We start from the raw sequence: 22,934 nt of genomic DNA on the forward strand, positions 1-22,934 counted from the left end.
ACGGTGTATTTAGTGCAATCCTGAGAGAGAGGAGACAGCTGGCTTCGATTGCGTGCTACTTACCCAAGTAACCACGGTGCTGAAGCCTTATTGCATGCAGATATACGGTGTATTTAGTGCAATCATTACTTTACATGCAAACTTAAGGTTGATTTAAAGTGGAAATGGGCAATTATGCGACTGCTCCAAGATTATACCAGTATAATCTTAATTTGATTCTATAATTGCCCACTTCCACTTTAAATCTGCCTTAAGTTTGCATGTAAAGTAATGATTGCACTAAATACACCGTATATCTGCATGCAATAAGGCTTCAGCACCGTGGTTACTTGGGTAATGTCAAGGAGGACCTGTCACAAACTGTCACCGCGAACCCAACTGAAAATCGCACATTGATGGTGTAAGGTGGTCAAATTTGCAAATTTTCTTTTTAAAATACGGCTCCGTTCTTTGTAATTAAAAAAGATGAAATAATGATGGTCAGTTTTCCCAAACCAGTGCAACGAATCCATTAATTGTTCGTGGTTTGTAGCAGCGAACTCAATATGAAAATCATTTTTGACCAATTTTATATTTTCAAACCATTGTGCGGCGCCCAAAGTTGTACAAACAAGTAAGAAGAAGAACTGTAAACATCGTGGCTGTCAGTGAGCTGTCTCCTCTCTCTCAGGTGCAATCATTACTTTACATGCAAACTTAAGGTTGATTTAAAGTGGAAGTGGGCAATTATAGAATCAAATTAAGATTATACTGGTATAATCTTGAAGCAGTCGCATAATTGCCCATTTCCACTTTAAATCAACTTTAAATTTGCATGTAAAGTAATGATTGCTCTAAGTACACCGTATATCTGCATGCAATAAGGCTTCACCACCGTGGTTACTTGGGATATTTGCGGTTTAGGGGAAGATGATATAGATCGATGAGATTAGGATTGAACCTTATGACAACTAAGTTGCCGGGTCATTAATTGGCTCGGTAGCTTAGTTGGTAAAGCACTTGTCTAGCGAATAAGGGTCGTGAGTTCAAATCTCACCTGAGCTGTGGATTTTTTCCCAATTTAACCAATAATTTACCCATCTGTACATATGTACGTTGAGTTATTTGAATTTCTAAATTTCATTGCTTTTTGCCTTTCTCGTTCACTCAAATGTACTGAAAGGCTATATGTTCACTCAAAAAAAGAATTTTCGATAGAAGGCTTGGAGGGTCAAGTCACATACACCAATCAACTCAGCTCGACGAATTGAGATGATGGCTGTATGTGTGTATGTATGTATGTCTGTGCGCAAAAAGAGTTCACTCATTTTTAAGGCACTTTCCATTGGCCGATTTTTCGGATTATAGCTCGAATCGAACCGGCATTGTTTGCTATTTGAAATGGTTCGGATCGGTCATGGCGTTCCGAAGTTATGGCCATTTCAGTGATCTGGACCAGCATCGGTAGAACTGACCGTACAGGGGATGGCCAAAATGTTTGGGATAGGCAACTTTTTTTCTCCCACAAAAAAATTCAACATGCTGTAACTTTTCATAGAGTGCATCAAAAAATCTCAAATTTTGACTGTTTGTCAACCTATTATATGTGCATCATTGGTACAAATTTGGGCTCGATTGATTAATCTTTCGCAAAGTTAGAACCGTTCGGGTAAAACACTATTTTTCAGACAACTCATTTTTGAGCAGTCATATCTCGGAAACCAGTGAACCGAATTGAATGAATATTAAACGTTTATCAACAATATATTGATACTTAATACGACGTTATAAAATGTTGAAATTTTTACCCATATAGAGGAAAATAAGTCAAATTTATAATACCACACAAAAATTATTAAATGTGTTCTTCCTTCAATCTAAATAGGCTCAAATATATCTGATAAGAGATAATTTGAGAACAGAAGTGGAAGATCTTTCGATATCAACACTAAAATTTATTGACATTGATGTGAAAAAAATACATTTTTTCGAGAAAATCCAAAAAGTGTCAATCCATGATAACTTTTTTCAACGTTTAAAAATTACCTGTTTTAATAGCTTGTGAAGCATTTACATATTGTTAGTGTACTTTCAAAATTTCATTCAATTCGGTTCACTGGTTTCCGAGATATGACAGCTCAAAAATGAGTTGTCTGAAAATTAGTGTTTTACCCGAACGGTTCTAACTTTGCGAAAGATTAATCAATCGAACCCAAATTTTTACCAATGATGCACATATAATAGGTTGACAAACAGTCAATATTTGAGATTTTTTGATGCGCTCTATGAAAAGTTATAGCATGTTGAACTTTTTTGAGAGAGAAAAAAAAGTTGCCTATCCCAAACATTTTGGCCATCCCCTGTATATAAAACTGAACTAAGCCTCATCATGCGACACATCAAGCGATTTTTGTAATCTTTAGCATTGTTTTTGTAATCTTTAGCATGAATTTTGTCCAGAAATCAACACTGGAGACCAGAACTTCCACGATGTCAGCCCAAAATTCAAGATGGCAGCCTAATATTCAAGATGGCGGCTGTTTAATAAAGTTTTAGGCTCTAAAACCATGGTATGGGGAAGATGTCTGGAGTCCAAAAATGGAGATCATAATATCCAAGATGGCGGTCTAAAATCCAAGATGGTGGTCTAAAATCCAAGATGGTGGCTAAAATTCAAAATGGCGTCTGTTTGTTGGAGTTTTAGGCTCTAAAACCATGCAATATGGGGTATATTTGGCATAAGGAAGATGCCCGGAGTCAGAAAAGGGCGACCAAGATGGCGGATCCAAATTCAAAATGGCGGCTGTTTAATGGAGTTTTAGGCTCTAGAACCCTTGTAATATTGGTATATTTGGTATGGGGAAGATGTCTGGACTATAAAAATGGTGACCACACTCTTAGAAAAAATCATGTAAATTTAAGTTTACTTGGTTGCACAAAAAAGGAGCGGCCCGGTTGACACAAATTTACGTCTTCTATCACAAATAAAGTCGAGCTTGCAATCGCTAGAGCCGAAGCGAGAGATAAAACATATGTAAGTAAAATAATGAACTGGATTCGAACTCTGGTCCGCTGATTGAGAGTCACGTACTCTCTCGGCTATATCACCGAGTTGTGAAATAAACGATGAATGTAAAGCTGTTTCTACCTATCTGGTCATATTGGTTTGTTGACATCTTGTGCAACCAACTCGAACTTACATGATAGATGTAAAATTGAGTCAAATTTGCCATTCAGTCATGAAATGTTTACGTACGTTGATGGTTTACGTCACGTGTAGATTCCTATTTTTTAAGAGTGCAGAATATCCAATATTGCAATCGAAAATCCAAGATGGTGGCTCCAAATTCAAGATGGCGGCTGCCTTAGATCTGAAGTCTTAGGCCCTAAAACTGCAATATGGGCTTGAATATGGGTATATTTAGTATAGAGAAGATGTCTAGACTCCAAAAATTACGACCAGAATATCCAAGATGGCGCCTACAAATTCAAGATGGCGGCTGATTAATGGAGTTTTAGGCTTTTGATTCGATATAACGTACAACGATGATTTTTTTCCCAGTGGCTGACATAAATCTCGAATTTCTTTTATGTCGCCCCCTCGGAAAATTCGTTTGAAATAAAAAATCGAAAAATATATTTTTAAGTGTTTATAAATGGAGAACTCAACAAAGCCGACCATGTTTGATACTCAATTGCACATTCCGAATATTATTTGAATAAAACGCCGTAGACACGAAGTGTTTGTATAAGTTTTAATATTGTCGCGCTTATCTTTTATTAGAGTCCTACGGCGGTCGTACGCTCCCAAGGCATACCGCCGCATGACAGTCGCAAGGCAAAACAAAAGACAAAGTGTTCCCGCCAAAAAACAAAAGCACGTGGGTTTCGCGAAGTGACAGATGTTTTTGAATGTATCTGTGACGAACGGCAAGAGTAGCTCAGTGGAATGAGTGTTCTTGCTGTCAAACCCCATATAGTGGAATTATATACTTTTAAATCTGGTGACGCTGTTATGATTAGTGACTGTCGCGCTGATATCAGAAGCCAGAGGCAGATAATCGCCATATTCTGATTTTTCATGAGAGGCATAATATCCATGGCCCATTACAAGTTGTTATTAATTGTGTCACACATTTTAACTAACTCATAAAGGCACTATCAATGTACTATGCAAGATCAGATAATAAGCCATTCATCGCCCATGTTTTTTCGTCAATCAACAACCATAAACGGTTTAATGGACAAAATTACACACATTTTTCGATGATCTGGTGATGATAGGCAAACGACGATGAGTGGCGAGTAAACCAGCAACAACCGCGAGAGTTTCAATGCCTTGAAAACGACATAACCTTCGCCGGAGATGGTAGCTTTTTGATTAGGCAAATTTTTGGTCGGTTTGCAAATTTACTTCATGGATATCGGCGCGATCACATCCATTCGGCTGCAATTGCGAACATCTAGCAATCACCACTGTCTATGACCAAACCTATAGTTTCATTACCGGGCCGAAACGACCGGCCGACCGACTGTCAATCGTGTCAGTAAAGGTAAAGGAGGAGCCTTCTGTCGTCTTTTGATGAACTTTGGCATCATCAATGGTTCAGGTTTGGGTCATAAGTCATGATTGAAGATTGATTGATTGCTTGTTGCTTCTGTAGAACTTTAACGACACTTAACAGTGGTAAAACAAAGTTGATAGACGTAAACCATTACAGTTATAAAGATGCAGTTCGGATTTTGGGAAGATCTTCTCCGACGCGCCAATTTTCCCACCGGTTCTGCAATTCACTCAAATACGTACGATTGTGACAAATGACCAACAACTAGTGTAGCGCTCTACAAAAGCTCAGTTTGCACCTCGCCGACTCTCACCAGAACAATAAATTCATCAGCAATTAGGCACACCAATTTGGCGTTGTTCGGCGTAGATTTTTGTTTTATTTCATGTGGAAACCTACCGCCGAGCCGTTTCTCATCGTCGACTAGCACTTAGCTTTACTTGCGCTTGTTTCGGCCGGACACCATCACCCGTAATGGGCGGTGGTGTGATGGCTAGGCCACCCGTCAGGCATCATCTTGTCATAATTTTTGCACAAACGATATTGTTTTATATTAGGATTTAACAAGCTAATTTCTACGTCAAATTCGTAGCTTGTTGTGTTTTTTTTGTTCACATAATTTACGAGCACTTAGAGATCAGAGACATCCAATTAATTCAGATAATAATAAATCCTTTGGCTACCATTTCCGCCTATAAGAAAATCTAGCAAAAATTGATGACAGACAGACAGACAGACAGACAGACAGACAGACAGACAGACAGACAGACAGACAGACAGACAGACAGACAGACAGACAGACAGACAGACAGACAGACAGACAGACAGACAGACAGACAGACAGACAGACAGACAGACAGACAGACAGACAGACAGACAGACAGACAGACAGACAGACAGACAGACAGACAGACAGACAGACAGACAGACAGACAGACAGACAGACAGACAGACAGACAGACAGACAGACAGACAGACAGACAGACAGACAGACAGACAGACAGACAGACAGACAGACAGACAGACAGACAGACAGACAGACAGACAGACAGACAGACAGACAGACAGACAGACAGACAGACAGACAGACAGACAGACAGACAGACAGACAGACAGACAGACAGACAGACAGACAGACAGACAGACAGACAGACAGACAGACAGACAGACAGACAGACAGACAGACAGACAGACAGACAGACAGACAGACAGACAGACAGACAGACAGACAGACAGACAGACAGACAGACAGACAGACAGACAGACAGACAGACAGACAGACAGACAGACAGACAGACAGACAGACAGACAGACAGACAGACAGACAGACAGACAGACAGACAGACAGACAGACAGACAGACAGACAGACAGACAGACAGACAGACAGACAGACAGACAGACAGACAGACAGACAGACAGACAGACAGACAGACAGACAGACAGACAGACAGACAGACAGACAGACAGACAGACAGACAGACAGACAGACAGACAGACAGACAGACAGACAGACAGACAGACAGACAGACAGACAGACAGACAGACAGACAGACAGACAGACAGACAGACAGACAGACAGACAGACAGACAGACAGACAGACAGACAGACAGACAGACAGACAGACAGACAGACAGACAGACAGACAGACAGACAGACAGACAGACAGACAGACAGACAGACAGACAGACAGACAGACAGACAGACAGACAGACAGACAGACAGACAGACAGACAGACAGACAGACAGACAGACAGACAGACAGACAGACAGACAGACAGACAGACAGACAGACAGACAGACAGACAGACAGACAGACAGACAGACAGACAGACAGACAGACAGACAGACAGACAGACAGACAGACAGACAGACAGACAGACAGACAGACAGACAGACAGACAGACAGACAGACAGACAGACAGACAGACAGACAGACAGACAGACAGACAGACAGACAGACAGACAGACAGACAGACAGACAGACAGACAGACAGACAGACAGACAGACAGACAGACAGACAGACAGACAGACAGACAGACAGACAGACAGACAGACAGACAGACAGACAGACAGACAGACAGACAGACAGACAGACAGACAGACAGACAGACAGACAGACAGACAGACAGACAGACAGACAGACAGACAGACAGACAGACAGACAGACAGACAGACAGACAGACAGACAGACAGACAGACAGACAGACAGACAGACAGACAGACAGACAGACAGACAGACAGACAGACAGACAGACAGACAGACAGACAGACAGACAGACAGACAGACAGACAGACAGACAGACAGACAGACAGACAGACAGACAGACAGACAGACAGACAGACAGACAGACAGACAGACAGACAGACAGACAGACAGACAGACAGACAGACAGACAGACAGACAGACAGACAGACAGACAGACAGACAGACAGACAGACAGACAGACAGACAGACAGACAGACAGACAGACAGACAGACAGACAGACAGACAGACAGACAGACAGACAGACAGACAGACAGACAGACAGACAGACAGACAGACAGACAGACAGACAGACAGACAGACAGACAGACAGACAGACAGACAGACAGACAGACAGACAGACAGACAGACAGACAGACAGACAGACAGACAGACAGACAGACAGACAGACAGACAGACAGACAGACAGACAGACAGACAGACAGACAGACAGACAGACAGACAGACAGACAGACAGACAGACAGACAGACAGACAGACAGACAGACAGACAGACAGACAGACAGACAGACAGACAGACAGACAGACAGACAGACAGACAGACAGACAGACAGACAGACAGACAGACAGACAGACAGACAGACAGACAGACAGACAGACAGACAGACAGACAGACAGACAGACAGACAGACAGACAGACAGACAGACAGACAGACAGACAGACAGACAGACAGACAGACAGACAGACAGACAGACAGACAGACAGACAGACAGACAGACAGACAGACAGACAGACAGACAGACAGACAGACAGACAGACAGACAGACAGACAGACAGACAGACAGACAGACAGACAGACAGACAGACAGACAGACAGACAGACAGACAGACAGACAGACAGACAGACAGACAGACAGACAGACAGACAGACAGACAGACAGACAGACAGACAGACAGACAGACAGACAGACAGACAGACAGACAGACAGACAGACAGACAGACAGACAGACAGACAGACAGACATCACCCAACTTTTTCAATAGTTTTTACAAATGGATTTGTTTTGTAGAATTTCACAGAAAAATGAAATCAATCGGTTAAGTTGACTAATTTGTATGGAAAACGACTTTGGTGCATTTTTATTATCCGATACTGTAACATTGAGGTCCTACAGAGGCTCGAACTCCGACTCGGATAAACGAATATAACAAGTTTGTCAGCTACAGGGGTTACTGCAGAGTTATGGTGCGTTGAGCAGGAAAGCATGGATCGGAATGATATGCGGAGGATCAGTGAAATTGTCAATGCAATGGTGCCCCACTTAAGATGACCAAAAATGAGTCTACGTAGTTTTTGGACAGCGCCAAACAGTGTACATTGTGACTGTAACCATATAGGCTCATTCTGCGATCAGTTAGCAATTGCAACTTACTAAAATCAGCTCAAATACTTCCGGGTTACCCTTTGACTAACAGCTGTTTCCACGGTGACTCCATCAGTTCACATACTGTTTCATTGCTACCTTCGATCAGTCGGCACTTTGTGACTTTCTCTTTCCACAAAGAAGGCCAAGTTCAAGATCGAATCAGAAAAACGAGCACCGTGTAAGCAGTTGAAACGTGGATAATCGCAGTGGCCTTTGACACGAAGAACCATCAAGAAACGAGACGATCCCTTTCCATCGATGCCTCAACGATGGCTCAAAACAGCTGGCTGATGAGAGTGAAAATCCCACACTATTCTACTTTGTTATAGGTACCTAGGTACTGGACTTACCCCGTCGCGTTGCAAGCTGCTATCTTTCGCAGTAATTTGGAGGAACTCTGTTTATTCCCAAAGATAATCACCGCTTTATGGTGTTTCGAGTCACGCTCAATAGACCGGTTGCTACCAAAAATCCTTCACCGAACCATATCACTTATGTAAGATCGCCCACCGTCTGTACACTGACTGCCGCGCGAAGATCAACGATCGGAGTTGAACTGTTTGTTGGTTGCATGGATGGTTCGACACTCGAAACTGCTCTTTACGATGCAGCTCAGCGCTGCTGAGCAGAAACACTAAAACCGATTGATTAGAATCTGCAATAACGCACTCATCAGCCATTGCAACGCGCCGCCGCGCGCCGTCGGTGCTGCTGCTGCTTTGTAGCAGCAGCGATCACGATGTGAAAGAAACAAAAACAAATGGTAGTGAAATTCACGACGCGACGTAAAACCCAAGGTGATGCGTTCCTATGCGATTGCGAGCGAAGGCGGGTGTGAGAGTATCTTTTTGTGCCTGGCTACACGAAATACGCATGCGAAATGGTCATTGACTGAGGAAGTTCTCAGTTAAGGACAGACTTGTAAGAATTCCAAAACGCACTGTGTGTTATCGTATTTTGATCATCCAATAAACTTATTTCATACATTTAATCATAACAAGTTGAATTCGTGGATGTAGAGGGTGATATAATTAAACAGAAATTTTAAATGCAGGAATATTGCAGTTTTACTATTAAAATGTATAGTAATGCATGGGCCCATATAGCCGAGGCGGTAAACGCACGGGTATTCAGCATGACCATGCTGAGGGTGACGGGTTCGATTCCCGGTCGGTCCAGGATCTTTTCGTAAAGGAAATTTCCTTGACTTCCTTGGGCATAGAGTATCTTCGTGCCTGCCACACGGATATACACATGCAAAATGGTCATTGGCAGAGGAAGCTCTCAGTTAATAACTGTGGAAGTGCTCATAGAACACTAAGCTGAGAAGCAGGCTTTGTCCCAGTGAGGACGTTACGTCAAGAGAAGAGAGAGAGAGGAAAAGCATAGAAACGGAGCCAAAACTACTTTAAGTATATATTACAGCGTGTGCCAATGATAGGAACCCTGTACAAGTTATAACATATATGGTTACATTTTTTAACTTCGGCTCCTTTTCGTACTATTTGCATGCATCCCTTATGGGATTAGCCATATCTGGTATACTATGGCGAAAAAGAGTGCAAGGAACCCGAAATTTTAAAGAAATGATTTATTTCTACCAAAGTTTGAGCAAAATGTGGAGTTGAGTGATGGTTGAGTGCAACCATCTTTTTTAAACGTGATCTGTTGTTTACAATTTTTTTCTTGTTGATTTACATCGTTAAAGGGTGAAAATCAACTATGGCGAATAATTGGTGCTATTGCCATAATTGGAACACTCACCCAATATTTAAAATACCTGAGCTGTGATTATTCTGTTGAACTCAAGGCCGTGCACAAGGGGGGGTTTGGGTGTTAAACCCTCCCCTTTACGCCAGTTTCATATACTAGGGCCCCTCCGCCTACCGAGAATGCCAAAAACCCCTCCCTTTACGCCTTCTCTGTGCACGACCCTGGTTAAACTACTGGCAAAATTAAATTAAATTTATTCAGTTCGCATCGTACTCTTGTGCTGTGCGGACGTAAGCTCTCTCTGCTGCAGGAAGTGTTACTACCTAAAGCAATTCAACAGTACTTATCAGTACTACCTACAATAGCACTTTTCAGCGCTAAATTTATACCTGCTGATTCCTTTTCGATCCTTGCCTGGACCCGTGCCTTCGATTATTCGTTGGACCCGTTTACGGAAGTAAAATTCCGTGAAACGGTGGTAATCCTACTTGAACACCGATTAGGGAAAAAACCTTCTGGTTGCATCATCGAACAAAAGGAAGGGTGAATCCTTGAATTCACCGCTTCCTTCAAAAAAAGTCGGTTTCAAAACTGTCGCTAAACGCGGCAAAGTTAGAAGGAAAGGAGAACTTTCAGCTTCTCCGCTTCCTTCTACTAAAACAATTGGTTCGGATGAAAATTTCGTTGAAATGAGTAATCCCTATGAAACGCTGAACAATTTTTCGGAACAGCAAATGAGGATGCCTCTAGCCCAGGTACTTCAATTTCTGCTAAAAAACAACGGGTGCCGCCAATCGTGGTCAGCGTCTGTGAATTTGTTGGTTTTAGGCAGGAGATCTTGAACTCCATAAGGGGAATCAAGGTTTCCTTCCAAATTGCCAGGAAAGGAGACTGCCGCGTATTGCCGGAAACCCTGAAAGATCGGGATCTTCTTCTCAAGTACCTTACTGAGAAGAAGCATACATTTTTCACATACGACGACAGGTCTGCACGCTTGTTCAAAGTCGTATTAAAAGGTCTCTCTAGTGATGAAAAATCACCTGATGAGATCAAAACTGAACTCAACTTATTACTTGGATTCACTCCAGTCCAAGTAATAAAAATGAAAAAGAGAACCCGCTCTGAGAATCCTCGGCAGGGTATCTCTCAAGAATTTTATTTAGTTCACTTCAACAAAAGTGATTTAAATAACTTGAAATATTTGGAAAAGGCGAAGAAAATGTTTCTTGTCCAAGTGACATGGGAACATTTTCGTAAGCCTGGGGGAAATTTCCAGAACCCAACTCAGTGCCGTCAGTGCCAAGGTTGGGGGCACGGAACGAAACATTGCCACATGGATGCTAAATGCATGATTTGTGGATGTTCTTCTCACGCCAAGGACGACTGTCCGGTAAGGGAAGATACCAGAAAGTTTAATTGTACGAATTGCGGTGGCAACCATAAGTCAAACTTTTGGGATTGCCCTATCCGCAAAAAAGTTGTTGAATCACGTGCCCGGCAGATGAATGGGAACGCTAGTCGTACCCGAAACTCTGCAGGTAGAATTTCTAACAACACAAATTCTTCCATCAACGATCGGTTGAATAATTTTCATACCGCTCGTACCTATTCGCCGGAGGTAGTTAACCACCAAACAAACCTTCGAGCGAATAATCTACCCTCCAGCAGTGGAGTGAGTAATATTTCTAATTTTGTTCAAACGAATCGAGCTACCTATGCCCATGTGGCTGCGGGTAAGCAAAATTCAAATAATTCCTATCACCAAACATCAAATTCGGAAAATGCACGTGATTCAGGCATGTCTGCTTCCCGATTTTGACTTCTTATCTGAACAATTGCAACAAATTATTGATGCAATGTTCAAAACTCAAACTATGGCTGAAGCAGTCCAAGTCAATAATGTGCATATTGCAGTTATTACTGAAACTTATTTAAAACCTGGATCTTCAATCGAACGAAACCCAAACTATTTTATTTATAGAAATGATCGCCTAGATGGAGCATGTGGTGGAGTTGCTATCATCATTGACAGGCGCATCAAACACCAATTTTTTTCATCTTTTGAAACCAAAGTTTTTGAAACTTTGGGTGTTTCTGTTGAAACAAACTTTGGTAAACATACTTTCATTGCGGCCTACTTGCCTTTTCAATGCACTGGCCAGCAAATAGATTTTCTTAAATCTGATTTGCGAAAATAAACTCGCAACAGGACCAATTTTTTCATTATTGGTGATTTTAATGCGAAACACCGTTCGTGGAATAATCTTCAGTCCAATTCAAACGGCAGGATTTTATTTGATGAGTGCTCTTCAGGATATTTTTCTATTCAATATCCCGATAGCCCCACTTGTTTTTCTTCTGCTAGAAATCCCTCAACAATTGATTTGGTCTTAACTGACTCAAGTCTGCATTGTAGCCAATTGGTTACTCATGCTGACTTTGATTCTGACCATCTTCCTGTAACATTTCAAATTTCCCATGAAGCGATTTTTAATCCCATCAGCTCTACTTTCAATTATCACAGAGCTGATTGGGATACATATAAAACATACATCGATAGCCATTTAGATGTTAATGTTTCATTGGAAACACATTTTGATATTGACAATGCCCTCAAAACTTTGACTAGTACTATAGTCGAAGCTAGAAGCGCATCAATACCAAAGTGTGAAGTCAAATTCGACTCAGCTATTATTGACGACGATCTGAAACTTCTGATCCGTCTTAAAAACGTGAGAAGAAGACAATTCCAACGAACTCGAGATCCTGCTTTGAAAGTAATCTGGCAGGATCTTCAGAAGGAAATTAAAAAACGTTTCACCGAATTGAGAAACAAAAATTTTGCAAATAAAGTTTCTCAATTAAACCCCGGCTCTAAGCCGTTTTGGAAATTGACAACAATTTTGAAAAAGCCTCAGAAGCCTATTCCTGCGCTGAAAGAGGGTAACAAAATATTATTAACTAATTCTGAAAAAGCACAAAAACTTGCCAAATAGTTTGAGAGTGCGCATAATTCCAGTATAGGTCTCACTAGTCCAATAGAACATCAGGTTGCCCGCGAATTTGAAAACATTCTCAATCATGAGAATATTTTCGACAATTCATTGGGCACTGATTTGGACGAAGTGAGATCTATTATAAAGAAGTTTAAGAATATGAAAGCTCCGGGTGATGACGGAATTTTCTATATTCTCATCAAAAAACTTCCAGAAAGTTGCTTATCATTTCTGGTTAATATATTTAACAAATGTTTTCAGTTAGCATGTTTTCCTGAAAAATGGAAAAATGCTAAAGTTGTTCCAATTTTGAAGCCTGACAAAAATCCTGCCGAAGCTTCCAGTTATCGTCCAATTAGCTTACTGTCATCTATCAGTAAACTTTTTGAAAAGCTTATTTTAAATATTTTAAATATTGATGAAAATTCTATTTTTGCCAATGAGCAGTTCGGATTCCGCCATGGTCATTCGACTACTCATCAACTTTTACGGGTAACGAATTTCATTCGTTCCAACACGCAGAAAAAAAGCATGGTAAAATCAAAAATATTTCAGGTAAACTCAAATAAATTGTCAATTTGTTCTGGCAACAAAAATAAAACTGTTTGGAGCAAATCGAACGTCACATTTGAAGCAAATTCAATACATTTTTGAAACAAACATGCATCTTCTGACAGGTTATGTTAGAAACAAATGTAAAAATTTTTGTTTTTTTGTGGCAGGTCGGCCCTACGGAAATATTTGTTTTCCAATTAATTTTACAAAGTCATTTCCTTCTCTAGGAAAACCCACTTCCCGCGTGGCACTTTCAATGCCAGCATCATGTAGATAACATACGCTCTCGAAATCAATGAGGTTTCGTGGAAACTTTTGGTGAAACTTGACTTTTTTGCAAGAGGAAATCTTGTTTGGTGCTGCAGCTGGAACTTGAGAGTTTTGTTTATGTTCTCGACGGCGGAACGGGGGGCTCTTCAATGGGTATTGTAGAAATTAATATGTAATTGAGTAAGTTTTTAAAATTAATATTTTAGTTTTAAAAATTTTATCAGTTTACCGAACAAACATGAATATTTTTGTTTCAAACGAACGAAATTTGTCTCCGTGATAGTTCTTTGTATAATTAGTTTAGGGTTAGGATAAGTTAAAAAAATGTATTTCTGACACGCAGATAAAAATAAAGCCTGCAAAGAATCTTAACTGCTACAGCAAATGAAATGAAATATGTTATTAATTAGTATTAATAATAGCTTAAATTTATTTTACCAAATTAGAATGATAGTGTGTTAGAATACACAGAACACCTAGATTAAGTTGAAGAATGTAAAAATTGATTGAGATACTAAAAAAAAAATATTTGCACCCGTGAATATTACAAATATTTAACATATTCAAGTGGCTTCAGATAGTACCTACATTTTTGTTGGGAGTATATCTACAAATAACTGCAGTAGATGGATGTTTGCGCAAGCGTCGTTGAATGCGTGAACCATCAGGCTAGGAGACCGCGCGTATTTTTATTTTGGGCAAAAGATTTTCGAGACATGGGAAATGTAGGTGATTCCAACTAGGAGGGTGACGTTGGGTATTATCGGCAGGATTTTTTTCTCTTTGTCATGGGGGATCTTTGTCGGCCTAATTGCCTGAAACTTGGTCGTATACAATGCCGATCCCTTCGTTGAGGGCTCGCTACATGAACTGTCTCGATAGTTGGATGTTCGCTGGTTGGGGCAAAACCTAACTAAAAACTCTGTCAATGACAAAATCGGTGTCAGAACGAGTTTGACGACTGTCTGCCGTCGCAGTTTTTCGTGACGTATTTTTTGGTCTTTACCTGTAATAATATATCAAACTAATGTATGCAATGCATGTCAGAACTGATTTCATTAGATCCATACATGTAAATCAGAGTATGAAAGACTAACTGCACATCAATGGTGATACCTTAGGCCATCCAAATTATTGTGGAGTTAATGCCTTTATATCTACATCTGTAACAACGCATCGGGTGCATATCAAACTTAGTATAGTGCATTTTTGAAGTGATAGAAGATCAGTTGATTTATATGATACTTCATAGAGTTGATTTATATGATACATCATAGAGGCATCTTGGATCATCTGAACTATTCTGAAGTTGAGAAATATGGTTTGAATTTGAATTGGTATACAAACAGAAGTGCACAAATATCAGCATTTGCTCATTTAATTCATACACATAGTGCAAACCATGGGAGACAAACAAAGCATCCTGCACGATCAAAACTTGGTGTGGTATGTTTTAGTAGACATAAATGATAAGTTCAACCATATATGATATAATTTAAAGCTTTTCTTGATCATCCAAACCATTCTGAAGATAACATATATGATTTACATTTGTAATGACCTATCAAGTGCCCTAATATCAGCATTTATCTCATTTGATTCAAACAAATAATGCAAGTCGTGGGAGACAAATTTCCAGTACATCAGCGATATCTGAAGCATCATTTTTTTTTAAATATTTTATGGTTAAGGCCTCCAGATCTACACTCGTAACAAAGCATCGGCTACACGCCAAACTCACTATAACGCGTTCTGCCCAAGTAACCATGGCGTTGAAGCCTTATTGCATGCAGATATACGGTGTATTTAGAGCAATCATTACTTTACATGCAAACTTAAGGTTGATTAAAAGTGGAAATGGGCAATTATAGAATCTAATTAAGATTATACTGGTATAATCTTAGAACAGTCGCATAATTGCCCACTTCCACTTTAAGTCAACTTTAATTGTTCATGTAAAGTAATGATTGCTCTAAATACACCGTATATCTGCATGGAATAAGGCTTCAGCGCCGTGGTTACTTGGGTGGTAGTCATAGAAGATCAGTTGATTCCCCTGGAAAAAATATACAATAAAATCGCCATAAACTTCCATTGAATAATGATAAAGTTGATTGTTCAACAACAAATCATATTGTGTACGTATTTTCCTGCTGAAAATTATGTATTGGAACTACAATATGTGCACAATAAAATGAATGGCACTAGAGATAATAATAAAATAAAATAATAATAAAAACACCATAAATTGAATGGTAGTTGACTTGAATTTGCTCCAGAAAATTTGGATTTTTTTATGGTAGAGATACATAACAACCCCCATTTTCTATTGTAAAAGTGACATTTACAATACATGCTATGGTGGAAAACCATAGGGTCTGTTGTTACTCTATCGTTTTAAACTGTTTAAACTGATTAAACAATTGAAATCATGGTAACTACCATTCATTTCAGCGTGTTGTAACAATACATTCTGTTGTATCTCTATGATCTTTTTTATCAGGGTCACGTGATACTTAACTATACATCTTAGAAGCTTCCCGGATCATCCAAACTAGTCCGAAAATAAGACATATGGTTTGCATGAACTCCTAAAGAAATCTTTGGTGGATTCCCGAGAAACCATCGGAGAACTCCCGGAAAAATTCCCGTGGAATTCCTGGAGGAATTCTCAAGGAACTCCTGCATGATTTATCGAAAGGTACTTGAAGTAATTCCCGAGGAACTCCTGGAGAAATTCCGAAATAGGTCCTGAAGGAATTTCCAAGAAACTGCCGGGAAACTTGTGAAGGATTTCACGGAAATTCCTAGAAGCATTTCTTAGGATCTCGTAGAGTTATTCTCGAAGAACATCACGATGAATTTCTGAGGGGCTCCTGGAGGAGTTTTTGGGTAATTTACGACACTTCAAAATACTATAAAAATCATTTGTATGTCAGTGTATGCACAATTAACAGAACGAGATACTCAAAATATTATGAGATACAACAGAAATGATCGTGAAAGAATTACATCGATAAAATAAAGAGATACAAGAGTAGAGCTTGTAGAGCTTGAAGGTCTTAATTCCAGAATAGTTTGGATGACCTAGATCACCAAGTGAATGTGGCTTAGTTAGAATTGCACTCTGAGGCTCTAAGAGTACCGTTTTATTCCGCGAGCATTCGCTACAATAAAAATATCCTAAGATGTACAGGTATTGCGACCCATATTTAAAAATATATTGAGTCCATTTGTATGCCAGTGGATTCCCAAATAGCAACACTCAGAGATACTCGTAATATTATTAGGTGCAACAGATACAATCGTGAAAGAACTATGCCGATAGAGTGAAGTGAAACAAGAGTAAAGCCTGTAGACCTTGAAGGTCCTAATTCCAGAATAGTTGCTAAAGGAATACCCATGAATGTACCAAAAGCATTATAGTTGTACACTGGGGCTCTATCAACAGTATAGACTACATTCCACGAATATTTTTATCATTTAAAGCATGATACAGTATGTAGAACCCGTAACATGGGTAGATCACCTTAGAACGGTGCGTTGCGGTGTAAGATCTACCAAATCAAATTTTGTTCTTGATATTTACTGCCCTCGGACGCTAGAAACTTGGAGTATGGGGCTGTCCATAAACCACGTGGTCATTTTTTGGGAGATTTCGACCCCCCCCCCCCGCGTGGTCTGTCGTTCATACAAAAAAAAAATAGGGACCGTGGTCTTTGACTGGCCCACGACCACCCCCCACCCCCCAAAATGACCACGTGGTTTATGGATGGCCCCTATAACGTCGATGACACCACTGCACTGACGATGATACTGATTAGGAATAATCGCGACCCAGTATTTTTTTTTTATGTAATTCAGAATCATAATTTCAACTCGTTTCAGTATCATAATGACCTACTTTCCCGTCCTGGTTAATTTTGCAACTAAAATGAGTTGCATAATGAAGAATAGTTGCATGATTATGAACATTATGCAACTCAAATAAGTTGCGTTGTATAATGAAAAAAACATTGCATAAAATTATGTATTCAACTCGTTGCAAAACTAGATTTTTTCAGCACTCTTCGTATTTATCCAACTCGGCAAGCCTCGTTCGATAAATGTACGACTCGTACTCATCTTTTTGCAACTAGTTGCATGCTACTCGTAGCAAACATGATATTTATAGAACACGCAATAATTGGTCAACTCCTCGTTGGACAAAAGTACGACTCGTACAGTAAAATTATTCATTTTGCAACTTGATTCATAAATACATATCATTATTTGGAATGCTAATTTATAGGAAACGTTCTTGATTTCAAAAGAAAATTATTCAAGCTTGAAAAAGAATCCGTGTTGTATTCTAAGGGTGCTTTTGCGAGGCTGCCATTCAAAAGGTTGGCACTGCTTTGTTGGTTTTGTTATCACCACAAGTATGCCTGCATAGATTATAGTCTCACCGTTTCACAGTCGGTGCTGTTTATCATTTCAGCTGTTTACTAGGTTACAAGTGGTACGCTTTGATTTCTTTCCTGCCGAATTATGGGTGTGCGTCATCTAGATACTTTTGTCCGCGAAAGGGTACCCGGAGGGTGCCACCCTATCAACATTGAAAACGAAGTCCGGTAAGTGTGGGCAAATCGACTACGAGTGATGACCAAATACTATCTTCCATACTTCTCTTCAGGAAATACATTCAAACGGCATCGACAGCGAATCCACCGGTCCCGATAATAGTGGTTGACTTAATTTCGTTGTATTCGTCTATGAGTCAGCACGATCCGAGGGGAGTTTATTTCGGTGGACGATTTAACTTGGCGTACGTTGCAATTGATGAGTTCTTCGGCAAGCTCAAGGGTCTAGGTGCCCAGTTGGTATTTTTCTACGATGGGCCAGTGCAAGACGAAAAAAGCGAAAACTGGTGCAAGCGTCAAGATGAAAGGTATACGAGAAGACTAGACATGCTTGATGCTATTGAAAGCGGAACTAGCGTAGATGTACTCATGAAAAAATACGAGATTCCACACAACACGCTATATCCTCTGAAGTACATTGCTAGGCAGTACGGGGAATTCAGACTGGCTATCTCCCGCGAGTGTGATCAAGAGCTAGCGGCCTTCGCCACTAGGGCTAATGCCCTGGCTATAATCGCTGATGACTCGGACTTCCTGATCTACGAAGGCTCCTGGAAATACTGGTCATGCCGGGAGCTAGAACTATCCACGCTATCTACGATGGAGCTTAGCCGAGTGGCTCTGGCAAAATGTCTGTGCTTAAGCTCTGAACAAATGCCGCTTTTCGCTACTCTTGGCGGTAATGATGTCATGCCCTACGAGGTCGTCAGAGCGTTACATAACCTATTAGGACACAGCAGAGATAAATTCCCGAACATTGCACGGTACATTAGAGAGTTGCCCAAAAAGCCCTTCGTAGAAAAGGATATAATCAACATTCTCAGGAGAACTACAGAAGGGGAACCCGTTACCAAGGATTTGGTCCAGCGCTTCCAGCAGAGCTTGGATGTATACAGTGTGGTAAGTTGGTCTTCTTAAATCAGTAAATAAGTTATTCGTTCTTTCAAAATACGATTTTTTGGTAGACTAACACCAACAACACTTTGCAGATAACACATTCTACTGAATACCTCTTTGAGCAGAAAATGACCGACAAAGCCAAAAAAGTATCACTCAAACAACCAAAAGTTCGGATTCCATTTGAAGAAGGAACTCAAAAGTTCAAGTTTGGTTCAATTCCGGTTTTATTGAACTTGATTCCTCAAAAAGTTACTTCTCTTCAAAACGGCATTATAGTCGAAAAGATGTTCAGAAATAACATAAATTTAACTTTAGGGCAGAAGTTCAATCAAATTTTATCCAAAGTCATGTTGAACTTTTGCGTGCCTCCAAATTACAAATTTAGTTCCAATGGACATATAACAACAACTTGAAATGTTCCGTTCCGAACTTGTTTTGAACTAACTACTCAAAGTTCAGATAAAAGTTAACCGTACGCGTACCAAAAGTGAACTTCACATGAACTTCGGAGACAGCGGAGCTCGGGATAAGTTCACATTCAATTAAATCGCTCAGAAATCGAGCTCTGCAGCCACAACTTGTTTTAACTTCACAAGTGAACTTTATTTCATTATTGGGTAACTCTCGCTGAGACCGTCCCACTATTTACACCATGTCTTCAAAAATGTTTAAGGTGGCGATTTTCTGAAAGTCCTCCCCAAAAAAGTAAGGAAAATGCAATTGGGTAATCAAATTGGTGGACCCCCCGTTAGTTAGAGCCACAAGCATTTTGGTGAACCCCTCGATTTTGGTCAATTGTTGGCTCATTTAAACCGTTATAACTCGAAAGTTTCGCCAGAAACCACCTAAAAACTATAGGTTGTTGAAAAGAGAGAAGGTAGGGCTACTATTTACAGTTATAAAAAGTTGGGTCGGCCATATTGATTTTGGCCGCCATCTTGGATTTTCATACCAAAACTGTTTTTTCACCATGTTGGCAACCACCGATCTTTTTCCTATCCAAAGTTATCTGCACTTTTGTGAATCATGCCACTTTTGCGCACTGGGCCAGGTGCCGATTGTTTACATAAATGCAGCGTCATTTCACAGTGTTTACGAACATTTATTCTACATAAATCTGAATCCACTAATGAAAAGTTGAAAGTTTCAGCTTTTTAAAACACCAAAAAAGTTTAAAAAGCAATGCCCGCATCGTTGAGAAACAGTTAAAAATGAGAACGAACCTGCGATTTGCCCTAATTTTGCTGCAGGTGCGTTTGTGTATACAAGCAGGCGCCAACTTTGATGCTGTTGCGTGTCATTGCCGGTGCCGGTGGAAATGTATGGATAAAACGTGTCATGATTTACAAAAATGCAGATAACTTTGGATAGGAAAAAGATACATCTCTAAATTTTTGATATGTTGTGTAAAAATGTTCCCGCTTTCGATTGACGCAAAAATTTGAAAATCGGTGGTTACCAACATGGTGAAAAAACAGTTTTTGTATAAAAATCCAAGATGGCGGCCAAAATCAATATGGCCGACCCAACTTTTTATAACTGTAAATAGTAGCCCTACCTTCTCTCTTTTCAACAACCTATAGTTTTTAGGTGGTTTCTGGCGAAACTTTCGAGTTATAACGGTTTAAATGAGCCAACAATTGACCAAAATCGAGGGGTTCACCAAAATGCTTGTGGCTCTAACTAACGCGGGGTCCACCAATTTGATTAACCAAATGCATTTTCCTTACTTTTTTGAGGAGGACTTTCAGAAAATCGCCACCTTAAACATTTTTGAAGACATGGTGTAAATAGTGGGACGGTCTCAGCGAGAGTTACCCTATTATATTTCAACGTACTTACTTGTAATCCTCGCAAAGAATCCGTATTGTGTGGTTGTGGCTGCCGTCGCAGCGAGCAACTATTCCATCAAGTGTTCCGCCGAATTTTCGATAGAAGGCTCGGAATGTCAAGTTACATATACCAATCAACTCAGTTTGACGAATTGAGATGATGTCTGTATGTGTGTATGTATGTATGTCTGTGCGCAAAAAAAGTTCATTCATTTTTATGGAACTTACCATTGGCCAAATTTTCGGATTATAGCTCGAATCGAACCGGAATTTTACCGCATTGTTTGCTATTAAAAATGGTTCGGATCGGTCGAGGCGTTCCGGAGTTATGGTCATTTCAGTGATCCGAACCAGCACCGCTGGAACTGGCCGTATATAAAACTGAACCAAGCCCCATCATACGATACATCAAACTGCGGCGATTTAGTATGGTTGACGAATTTTATGCGAAAAAGGAACACTGGAGACCAGAAATTCCACGATGTCGGCCCTAAATTCAAGATGGCAGCCTAATTTTCAAGATGGCGGCAATATGAGTATGCATATGAGCAGTGAATCAAAATTCAACCATCGCGCAACAATAATGACAATGTCGCAACCTGTATTTGTTGCGACAAACAAACCCATGCGACATAAGTTTGTCCCAATTTGAAAATAATGGGATTAACATCGTACACCACGAGTTTAGAGATTTTTAAGCCTTGCATTGCGATTTTCGAACGGTAACTTCGAGTCGATAAACACTGCAACTCTGGTGAAGCTCTATCATCAAACAGTTTCGACTTTGAATAAGCAATAATTGATTTTTCACGATTTGAAAAGTACGCAGCAAATTCAGCTTCCGTTTTGTCTGCAACAAAAAATTTCTAGATCATGTCATTATCTGTTACCAGTAGGGATAAAGAGTAATCATCGCACCTTCTTTGTTGCTTGTTTCGTGCCTCTTTTGTCTGACAATTCTCTGGCTGTTAAATGGAGTATAAGGATCTAAAACCAAGCAATATGGGTATGGGTATGTTGAAGATGTCCAGAGGTCAAAAATGGCGACCAGAATATCCGAGATAGCGGTTCAACATTTAAGATGGCGACTGTTTAATGGAGTTTTAGGCTCTGAAACAGTGCAATATGTGTATATTTGGTATTGAAAAGATATGCCTGGAGTCCGAAAATGACGATTAAAATATCCAAGATTGCAGCTCAAAATTGAATATGGCGACTGTTTAATGGAGTTTTAGGACCTGAAACCATTCAATATGGGTATATTTGATTTGGGGAAGAAGTCTGGATTCCATAAGTGACAACCAGAATATTCAAGATGGCGGTCTAAAATCCAAAATGGCAGCTCAAAATTCAACATGGCTTCTATTTGATGAACTTTTAGGCTCTACAGACCATGCAATATTAGTATATCTGGTATTAGGAAGAAGTCTGGAGTCCAAAAATGACGATTAAAATATCCAAAATGGCGACCACAACATCAAAGATCGCGTCTCAAAATTCAAGATGACGACTGTTTGATGGAGTGTTAGACAAGGGTTTAGGCTCTAAAACCACACAATATGGGTATATTTGGTATGAGGAAGACAACCGGAGTTCAGAAATAGAGACCAGAACATCCAAAATGGCGTCTCAAAATCCAAAATGGCGGCTGTTCGATGGAGTTTTGGGCTCTACAAACATTCAATATGGTTGTATCTGGTATGGGGAAGAAGTCTGGAGTCCAAAAATGGCGACCAGAATTTCCAAGCTGCCGGACTTGAATCCAAAATGGCGGCTACTTCAAGATTGCGACTGTTTTCCAAGAGTTTAAGGCTCAAAAATCAAAAGCCAGATAAACGATACGATCTCTGATGCCATGAAATGGATTT

General features: G+C 40.1%; 2 protein-coding genes and 1 long non-coding RNA gene across 4 annotated transcripts in view; 1 reads left to right on the top strand and 2 right to left on the bottom strand.

Moving 5' to 3' along the window:
* LOC109418285 (E3 ubiquitin-protein ligase TRIM37) overlaps positions 1 to 8,945 on the bottom strand; it is a 29,984-nt gene extending 21,039 nt beyond the window's left edge. Inside the window, exon 1 of one of the 2 annotated variants that reach the window (XM_062856213.1) lies at positions 8,185 to 8,386. The gene's annotated coding sequence lies outside the window, so the exon portion shown is untranslated. Of the gene's footprint in view, positions 1 to 8,184; positions 8,387 to 8,528 lie in introns of those variants that run through there. The other variant, XM_029864553.2, reaches the window with a different exon arrangement.
* Positions 1 to 22,934, bottom strand: part of LOC134291971 (uncharacterized) — a 165,052-nt gene that overhangs the window by 55,876 nt on the left and 86,242 nt on the right. The window lies entirely within an intron of this gene.
* Positions 18,135 to 19,274, top strand: LOC109418283 (constitutive coactivator of PPAR-gamma-like protein 1). The gene is made up of 2 exons (XM_019692447.3): positions 18,135 to 18,325; positions 18,388 to 19,274. The coding sequence occupies exons 1-2, from the start codon at positions 18,243 to 18,245 to the stop codon at positions 19,250 to 19,252; spliced, it is 948 nt and encodes a 315-aa protein (XP_019547992.3). The 5' UTR covers positions 18,135 to 18,242; the 3' UTR covers positions 19,253 to 19,274.

Source organism: Aedes albopictus, chromosome 3 (genome assembly GCF_035046485.1).
Source record: "Aedes albopictus strain Foshan chromosome 3, AalbF5, whole genome shotgun sequence".
In the NCBI taxonomy this organism is placed as follows: Eukaryota; Metazoa; Arthropoda; class Insecta; order Diptera; family Culicidae; genus Aedes; species Aedes albopictus.